Below are 9,817 nucleotides of genomic sequence, written 5' to 3' on the forward strand. Positions count from 1 at the left end.
ATGGAGGAGAGGTGGTGGAGTTAGCTGCTTTAGCAGACAGTTTAACCCTAACCCTATCAACTTAAGTCATATCCTAAGTTCCTATAACTATAGTCAGATCTGGCCCAGAATAAGCTGTATTATTTAAACTGGTGAAGACGTCCTGGAAATGACCTAAAGATCATCCCCATATTGGGCTGTGATCTGGCCTATAGTCCTGAACGTCACCGGAGTCACCGGAGGACGTCATCAGAACGTCATTTGGCTTGCTGGGCAATAGCATTGATTTATGGGAAAAAACCCTCAAAAATGGAGTCGGGTGGTTTCGTCCCGAAAGCGAGAGACTTCCACAATTTCCGAATAATGTCACTGCTGAATGCCTCCTGAAAGCTGCCAGCAGGAAGCTGACGTCTGCTTTTCAGACCAGAAGGGTATTCAAACAATCATCCTGCCGTGTACACACAAAATGTAGTTTAAAATATCAAAAAGAACTATACAAATACAATTGGAAATGTAACTTCTGTTAAGCAGCATGCTAGCCGGGCTTCGACTAATTAGATGTATGGTGTTGTGTACTGTAGGCGCGTGCTCCGCAAACCTACCCGATTTGTCCCAAGGACGCGCTGTGATTTGGCCAGTAGCCACTTTGAGTGGCAGTCGGGGGCAAATGCTCTCGCCAGGACATTATTTACTGTTCTGTGCCTGTCGGGGTCGCAACTCGAACGGCCCCCCGAGTCGGCTAAGCGAACTTCGCAAAACACTCGACACGGAAACTCGCTCGCTCGGTGGTGTCTCGCGTGGCTCAAGTTCGCTTGAGATGGCAGGCCTCCGTCGCAGTCTAGTCCATATTAGAGTAATATATTTAGGTCTAGTGCGCGCAGTTGTTGTAGGCGAGAGGCCGAGAGGCACTTCCGCGTTGGCCACAGAAAGCGGGGCGTGGTTATAAGCACAACCCAGGTGGGATTTTGAATGTCGAGTTGTAGGCAGAGGATTATCTAAATTGAAACGGAAGAGTGTGTGAGTGTGTGAGTGTGTGAGTGTGTGTGTGTGTGTGTGTGTGTGTGTGTGTGTGTGTGTGTGTGTGTGTGTGGTGGGGGTGCTCTGCCTCGAGAGACTGACGCTATTGTGATGTGAGACTAGATATTGGCCTAAGAGGGAATTCCTCTTTGGGTTCAGAGGAGATATTATGGGTTTGATCATGAGGTTGAGGGCCACAGCGTACAGCTGTACACTGTGTTTACACTTACTGCAATATTGTGAACTTACCTGGCTGTTCTCGCTGTTCTATTAATTAATATACAGGCTACATCTCTACAATGTCATCACAATAACGAAGTGTTTGTTCACTTCAAACAAAATTTGCCCAGCCCTACGATACACTATAAATGAAGCTTAACGTGCTCAATGTACTATTTATACATTTTTATAGTCAAAAGTATTCTCTTGTAATGTCGACACATCACCACCATCACTGATGGCTGTCATGTCTTTCATTTCACTTGGCTTGTTCTGTTTCAGCTGCTCGCCAACTGCTGTGTCTGTAGCGCCATGAGCAGCACTGAGGCGTGCGAGGCTATTGGACGTGTGGCGTGTTGGGCGTGTGCTTGTTGCCTTTGTCGACACGTAGACGAGAGCAGACACGTAGACGAGAGTAGACGCGTAGACGAGAGTCCCGGCGGGCTGTGCTTGAGTGCCGGCATGTATGAACATAGCTGTGGTCCTTGTAGCTGTTTAATAGTGGTTGAGTAGACGAGGTCCCAACTTGTCCCTCCTCTATCCCCCCTTCCGCCGTCACCCGCCGCTGAAGAGTTCGCCGCGTCGAGCAGCCGGTGGCGTCCGGTCGTCGGACGGCGGGCAGAGCTGGTCGCTGGTGGAGGCCTTCCGCGACACCTTGGCGCCGCCGGACAGGAGGTCACCCGTGCGCCGCGTCTTCGTCCGCACGGCGAAGACGCCGCCCCGATTCGCCCGTTCACAGTTGGTGTGTGGCTGTTGGTGTGTGGCTGTTGATGTTTAGCGTTAGCGTTAGTGCAGTGATTCCCAACCCCTTTGATGTCAAGGACCCACAGTTTTGAGTAGGGCCTCCATTAGACCCCCATAATCACCTCAACACTTTCCCCGAAAGCAATTCTCAAACAAAACCCTCTTAGTTAGGGAGGGTTTCCCTTCTTCTTGTCCCTCCTCTTAAGTCCCATGGTTTCACAACAGGGCAACATAAAGACAACGTTCATTATGTTGTTTAATGTAAAAGAAACATGTTTTTAGCCTGTGCTCCTCTTACGGAAAGTGTTTTGACCACATTTGGTTTTGAGAGTATAGAGTGCAGAACATCAAGAAGGACCTTCATTTATCTGTTTTAATTCTATGCTAATGGAACATACAGTAATATGCTGTCTTCTTGAGAGAGAGCGTTGTATGGTGACATCTGAATGTCTCTGTGTGCACTTCAGCTACACAAAAGGCCACCGATGTGCATATCTTGTTTCCTGGACATAATTTGTGCATCGAAATGTATATTGTGGCTGTCAATTGGAAACCTTGTATGTTCAAATCCAAAACTGTTACTTTTCAGGAAATGAAAAAAGAACCATAGTTAAAAACTATTGTTAACACTATATGTGCAAATGTGTTAGGGTTCTGTATACGCTGACATCGAGCGTAACTGGTTGTGGCCCCCATCAAGTGACCTTTTGACCAATGCGGCCCTCGCCCCAAGTTCAGTTCGACACCTCTGATGTACAGTATTCAATTCTTTTTTTATGTTATTGATGCCGCTACATTTGTTCTGAAAACTTGGGTTGAACAATAGCAGATATACAAGCGTGTCACTTCTGGCTACTTGTGCATCTGTTACATCCTTTATTTATCCTTTTTTATTATTATTATATTTTTAAATCTTTTACGTCTTGAGAACCACACATTTCGAATTTGTAGACACAGCTGCGCGACATGAGACTAATTCATTAGAGCGATAGAGAGAGAGAGAGAGAGAGAGAGAGAGAGGAGTATGTGTGTGTGTGCATCAAGTTAACAAAGGTGCAGACGATCAGAAATCAGCACTGCGCTCCTCTATGCCAGGTGTTAATATTTCCATCTAACATTGTCATTGTGTGTGTTCTGTTTGTGTTGCTCCTCTCCAGTCTCTGCTGAAGAGGCAGGGCGAGGCGGAGAACGGAACGGTCTGGTCCAACTCCTCCGAGTCCTCGGACGACTCGTCCAGCCCCGCCCTGGCGCACCACAGCCACGCCCAGCGACTGTCATCGTCTCACACGCCACAGACCACTCCCACCACGCAGCTGCTGTCCTTCAGCCCGCGGTGCAACAAGTCCAGCAGCGCCTCCACGCCGTCCCTCTCGTCCAACCAAGAGGAGGACGAGACGGAGGTCTTCGTCGGCGGCGACATTCCCAACGGCCTGCACCTCCTCCCTCCGCAGGGTTCGCCTTGCAGAGACGCCAACAACCGCCGACAAGACTGTGGCGCTATCAGCGACACGGCGTCGGTCCAGTCGGCGGAGTCCTCCGAGAGTCTCAGCCGCTCCTATCCCGACGTGTCCTCCTCCGCCTCCCATTCTCTCCCAGAGGCCACCTTGGTGGACCCACCGCCCGAGTTCGGAGGCTCAGAGGTGGTCACGTTACGGGCGTCGGCGCAGGAAGGCGGCGGCGGCAGCGGTGACGACGGGATGACGTCTGAGTCTTCGTCGGACGTCGTGCCGGCGGAGAAGTGTGACGGCGCGGGAGGAGCAGACGGCGCTGCCGAGTCGGCGTCTGTGGGCGAGGAGGAGGAGGAGGAGGAATGTCCTTCGGGTCAGCAGCAGGAGTTAAAACAACCAGGAGACCCGCTAACGGTAAGACACTATTCTGACCTGAGATCAGATTCTAAAAAAATGTCTTCTTCTACATCCTGACGGTTTTCTGAAAAAGCTATGTTTCTATGTCAGACCTACAAGCTCATAGCGCGCCACCGAGTGGCGCGCTATGAGCTTGTAGATCTGCTATTTTTCAATAGCTAAAGCATAACACACCAAAATGGGTTAATAAACAACAAAAAACCTGTCCACCAACCATTGTGCAGTCTAGGGCAGTGGTTCCCAAAGTGAGATGAGGAGTTTGAATGTTCTCCCCGTGTCCCCTAGGGTAGGTACCCTCACAAAAAACATGCAGTAATCCTGGTCTCTAAACTGCCTCCCCCTGGCCAGCCGGTGTGCCTGATGGAGGGGAAAGGAACTGGTTGGAATAACGTGTTCCTTCCACGCGCTACGTCCAACCAGGGAAACTCCCCCCTGTCGGGTGTAAAGGAGCAACTTGGACACTCATGCATGAAGGAAGCATGAGTTCAAGTCCGTTGCTCTCCCCAGGTTGGTGGAGGGTGTGTAGAGCCCAGGTTCACATTAGATAATTGACACAGGGGTGAAAAATGGGTTACAAAATTCCTACAAGCCCAAGGGATGCCAGGTTGAAAGCGGTTAAAGTATATATAGAATTAGCCTAATTTGCCTATAATATAGGCACCTTTGGCCAAGGTACCAAACTGGGCCCTAGTGGTAAGATGAGGGACTGCAGGCGGAACCCATGGATTCATGACCGGGAAACCCCGTGCAGCTGGGCTTCCTGGCACTTCCGTATTTGACCACCAAAATGTGGCGGTCAAATGCGGAAGTGGACGTTCTGAGACGGTTCTTCCGGGTGCTTCAAAACGCCACTGAGCAACTTCCACTGACATGAATATCGCTTCGCGCCAGTTCAGACTCTCTATCCTTCTTTATACTCTATGGTGCACACAGGGTTTAAGGTGCCAAACTATTTTGTCTACAGGTTTGCTGTCACAGTTCTAGCTTCAGTCAGGAGGTCGAGACCGCTCTGGAAAGCTTTGACTTCCTCAACTGTTCCGACCTCGATGATGATGATGATGACGAGGAAGAGAAGGAGGAAGAGGAGGAGGAAGAGAAGGAGGAGGAAGAAGAGGAAGAGGAGGAGGACGACGACGAAGAGGAGTTGAATGTGGACTTTGGTGAGGATGTTCACAACATGGAGGAGGTGGACATAAAGGCGGTGGTGGAACAGGAAGGCCTCGAGGAGCCGCTCTACGCTGATGGGAGGTCAGTATTGTCTTTGTCACGTACTGTAAAGTACTGTATATTTACACACATACAAAATGCTATTATATATCGGTTGGTCTCCAATCATTTTCATGTCAAGGACCCTACACAATTGTGTATTTAACTGCAGACCCCCACCTGGAAATGATTAGTGCCAGAGTGCTGAAAAAGACTGGAATCCCGCACACTTACTATCTTCACTTCACACATTATTGTCTTTTCCTACTCTTCCAGTTAATTTATCTGACGCACCTGTCCCGCGTACGTAGGTGTGCATAATATAAGGACTGTTTTTCTTCTACGTTTGTGCCAGAGGCCACCATGAGTTTTGTGCTAAATGTTTTTTTCAAGATTATAATTTGTTTCAAGATTTTTCACAATTCTGGCCCTTCGGTTATAGGCAATAATGCATTGTTCAAAGTATTTAGTGCAGTATCCATTTAACATAGTACTCTTATTGGAGTTGCCTGTATGAGCTTTGGGACACCATATATGGGCATAAAAGAGACACACAGACAGACCCGATTTATAGATAAATAGATTTATGATCCAACTGACTTTATTAAGTCTGCACCGTACTCCCCCGGTCCGGCTACACACGCCAAGTTGAAGTCGACGGGTGGAATTTTGTTCTGGACGGACACACACACACACACACACACACACACACACACACACACACACACACACACACACACACACACACACAGATATAGATGTAGATCATTGTCATTATTATTATTAACATGAGTGTTCTTGGTCTCTCACCAGTGATGAAGAGGAGGATGGGGAGGAGTTAGAAATCTTCATGGAGCCACCGGAAGGCTTTCGCAATTCAGACGAAGACTGCTTTTCACAGTCACCGGTAATTATTCCATTATTACCAATTACTTACACTATCATGAATACCTGTTAATAAATAATGTAATAATGTTTTATAAATTATGTTTTTGTTAAAGGGCTCCAGCATGGAGAATCTGACAGATCTGGGGGAGATCAACATCCCTGAGGATGAACAGGAGCACGGTCCCATACAGACAGAGGAACAACCCGGTGAGAAGTGGGCCCAGTGTCCCTTATCCTTCAACCACTTTTATTAGCGAAATGTGTGGCAAATCTGCAAAAGAAAGAAGCTTACCACTAGCTTTCTTCACAGATGTGTTCATAAAGGTGTCTACAATCACATATACATTTGTTCCAACCCAACTCCCTTGGGAAACTTTGTGACAGCAGCTGAAAGTTGGGGTACCATTGAACAACCAATATAAGGCAACATTTTCCAAATGTCATTATACTTTAAGTTGCATGTGACGTGTCAAACTAGGGAGTTTTCATGATTCTGAATCCATTGCAAGCATTAGTTTATGATATATTAACCACATTTATGAACACATTTGTGAAGTGCAGATTTGCCACACACTAATTTTCAACACTGCCCTCTAAATCCGTGGTTCTGAGACTCTTCCGTGCCAGGGAGGACTCCCAAAATGAAATATATTTTGTACTGGACCGTACATCTGAAAATGTTTTGTGCCAGGGAACACCGCGGAAGAGAAGATTTGTTTAAAAAAAAAATACACTTTCAATATAATAAGTTCTTTAGCAAATAGCAGATGTACAAGCTTCGCAGCGTGGCACGAAGTGAAAATCGTATATGTTGCTATAGCTAACATCTAAAATTATGCTTTCTCGGTTTTAATGGGTTAACCACCTTGACCTTGGAAATCCCTGGAAATAAAAACGTCTGGGTTTCCGAGGCTAGGTGATCCCCAGCTAAATAATGGAGAGTTGGTAACCAAATTGACCCTTAAAGATCTTTTGATTGATTGATTGAAATATTTATTAACAGTTTGTAGAATTACAGTACATTTCAAGCACAAACTCAATACAAAGACTGTTAACTGTGAGTGGACGACCCAATTAAGCATTACACTTGTTTACAACAGGGTCCACATTGTTCAATTCATCAAAACATTTAGAGACATACAAATAGACACTTCTATGTAGTTAAAAAACAGAACAGGAATTCATCATATAGGAAGCAAAAAGGGAAAAGATACATATACAGTGAGGGGAAAAGGGGGGGGGGCGGTGGGGGGGATTCAGATTTAACTCTGGAGAGTGTAAAATGAAACCAAATGGTTTCATTTTACGCTCTCAAGAGTTGCATTATTGTTGAACATCTGCATTACTTAATGTACAAGAAGTCTACACAATTAGAGAAGGTAGAAGAATTGTTAGCATGGAACATTGTGGACAAAATCTTATCCAATGACAACAAAATATTCTAAGTTTTGATTCTGGGTGGCTGAATCTAATCAAATGGTGGTCCGTAAATACCAAATAACAAATGGGCCTTGATATGAAAAGCGTTTGAGAAGCACTGCTGTAACTGCTGTTTATTGGTTGTTGTGTTTTTTTCTTTTGTTTCTTTCAGAGGAGAAGATATCCCAGAATAAAGAGACCCATCCTTCCACCCCCACCAATCTGGCCACTACTGTCTTGTAACGGTATAGAGTTGGTTTAGGGATGATGGATTTCTGTGGTTCGGAAGCAGGTTAAGTTGTAGCACCTTCCTGGTTCTCTCGTGTGAAAGGTCAAATGGGGATTTTCGCGTTGGATTTTTTTGATTGACGAAATTCAGCTCTGTGACGAGTATGTTGCCGATCGGTTTTGTTCTGCAAGATAATCATCACGGATGAACATCAGTTTTTGTTTCAATTGAAAGTGAAATTATCTCTTTAAGTTAACCACAGACCTTATTTCAGGCATTTAACCAAAAACCCATACATGAGAGAGAGAACCAGGATGTGCAAAATACTAACTGGTTTCCGTGTTTTGGGACCACAAACGTATCCACTCTAGTGTATTTAAGCCTAATTCATACTCTGTATAGTACTCGGCATGCCAGTACAGTTCTACAAGCTGACAACGTTATAACGTTATATTAGCTCGTCGTAGATGGAGTATATGAATTAAGCTTAACTATTAAGCTATCGCCACTCCCCCCCACGACCCCTATCCTCTTCTTACACTTTCATGCGAGGATATACAGCCTTGAGCATCTTCTACTTCGTGCTCTGACAAGCAAGCTCTGACATCTTTTTGGAGGAGATTGTGCCAACGTAGATGTGACCCCAGAACGACGTGACACGTTCGGGGGGTTAATTTCCGCATCTTTTTTTTTTTCTCGTGACTTTGAGAACCTGTCGCAAGCAGCCTGTGTGTCAAAGGGGAAAGCCGCTCAATTATTACCAAAACAAACGTCGTTTTGACGACGTTAGCGAGACCGTGGGGGCTTTCTAGGAAGTATTAATGAACATGAGCAACCTCGAGGCCACCGCGGTAACATCCTGTGTTTTTTTTAATTTAACCACTTATTTTATACCCTCAAAGTTCAAACGGTTTAAAACGGCTAAAATACCTGCTCAACAAGCTCAAAGGCTTGTTTTGAGCTTGTGGATCAGATATTTTCTGTATTTTAAAACTTTCTTTCTTTTTTCAATTTCCGCATGCCCAAAATAAGGATGCCAGGTTTAACCCATTCTGACCTGAGATCAGATTCATACGAGGTTTCCACTGGACACACACTGGTCTGATTAACCCATTCTGACCCGAGATCAGATTCTAAAAATGTCAGTCGTTCTTCGAATTTTTCAAAAATAGCAGACCTACAAGCTCGTATCGCGCCACTCGGTGGCGCGATATGAGCTTGTAGATCTGCTATTTTTCAATAGCTAAAGCATAACATGATGCCAACACCAAAATGGGTGCCCGGTCAGAATGGGTTAAAGTGGTTAACTCAGAGAGTGCAAAAAAAAGTGACCAATATTATTTTACACCCATTTTCTTTTACAGGTGATATTGTATTGAGTATCCTATATCAACATTAGGTTTGTGTTACCTGCATCACTGAGGAATGATCCACTGATGTATTGTTATAAGCTGTTATCACCAGATAAAACTGTGGTCCATATGTTTACAATCAATACAAATGTAAAAAAAGTTTGACAACACATTTACACCTGCATGTTTATCTGTCTCCCACTACATCAGTCCTTATGTAATGGGCTCAGTTGACCAACTTAAAGGACAAAAACATTTCTTGAATCTAAAGAAGGCTAGAGTGGAGCGCAAGTGATGCCTCTACTTCATACATTGGACCTTAAAGCGCACTGACACTTTGGTAGAGGTCTGACTTGTGTGTAGTTACCATGCCATGATGTATCAATATATCTTCTTTACTATTTCATGGTCCAGAGTTTCATTTTACTTCAAATAAAATCAACATGAAATTGACCAAAAAAACTAACCGTACAGGGTTTTGTGATGTTACACATAGAGTATAATAAGCTTTGTTTTTGTTTTTGTTTGTGCTGAAAGAGTGACTTTGAGACCTGTTTCACTCACTGTTATGTTATATAAATCGTAGCAAGGTAATTCCACTAACCTACACTACCAAGTGTCAGTGTGCATTCAATTGATCTCCAAAGTGTCTTCTTCCAGAAAGTGCCTCAAGTGAAAAAGAAAATGCAGGTTTGTAAATAGATTAATGAGATGAGAATGAACATGGCAAAGATGTTACAGTCATACAGTGTTTATTTTCTGAATAACTTACCGTGTGCACAATAAGAGAATTATTTACTGTTTCGTATTAAGAAATGTATATGTTCTGAAATGTTACAAATTTAAATGTTTATGTTCAGAAAGTTTAAAACTTTATAATAAACGTTTCTTTGAAATTC

The 9,817-nt window shown here is 44.6% G+C and overlaps 1 protein-coding gene across 3 annotated transcripts in view; it reads left to right on the top strand.

Annotated features, from left to right (window-relative positions):
• LOC308321453 (uncharacterized protein) overlaps positions 1–9,817 on the top strand; it is a 29,214-nt gene extending 19,397 nt beyond the window's left edge. For 2 of the 3 annotated variants that reach the window (XM_080772347.1, XM_080772348.1), the window contains exons 14-19: positions 1,787–1,957; positions 3,117–3,821; positions 4,789–5,072; positions 5,844–5,937; positions 6,032–6,125; positions 7,510–9,817. In XM_080772347.1, the coding sequence (XP_080628473.1) occupies positions 1,787–1,957; positions 3,117–3,821; positions 4,789–5,072; positions 5,844–5,937; positions 6,032–6,125; positions 7,510–7,580 (1,419 nt within the window). In that variant the 3' untranslated portion in view covers positions 7,581–9,817. The remainder of the gene's footprint in view (positions 1–1,786; positions 1,958–3,116; positions 3,822–4,788; positions 5,073–5,843; positions 5,938–6,031; positions 6,126–7,509) is intronic. The other variant, XM_080772349.1, reaches the window with a different exon arrangement.

Source organism: Protomyctophum bolini, assembly GCF_963924005.1.
Source record: "Protomyctophum bolini genome assembly, chromosome: 1".
Taxonomy (NCBI): Eukaryota; Metazoa; Chordata; class Actinopteri; order Myctophiformes; family Myctophidae; genus Protomyctophum; species Protomyctophum bolini.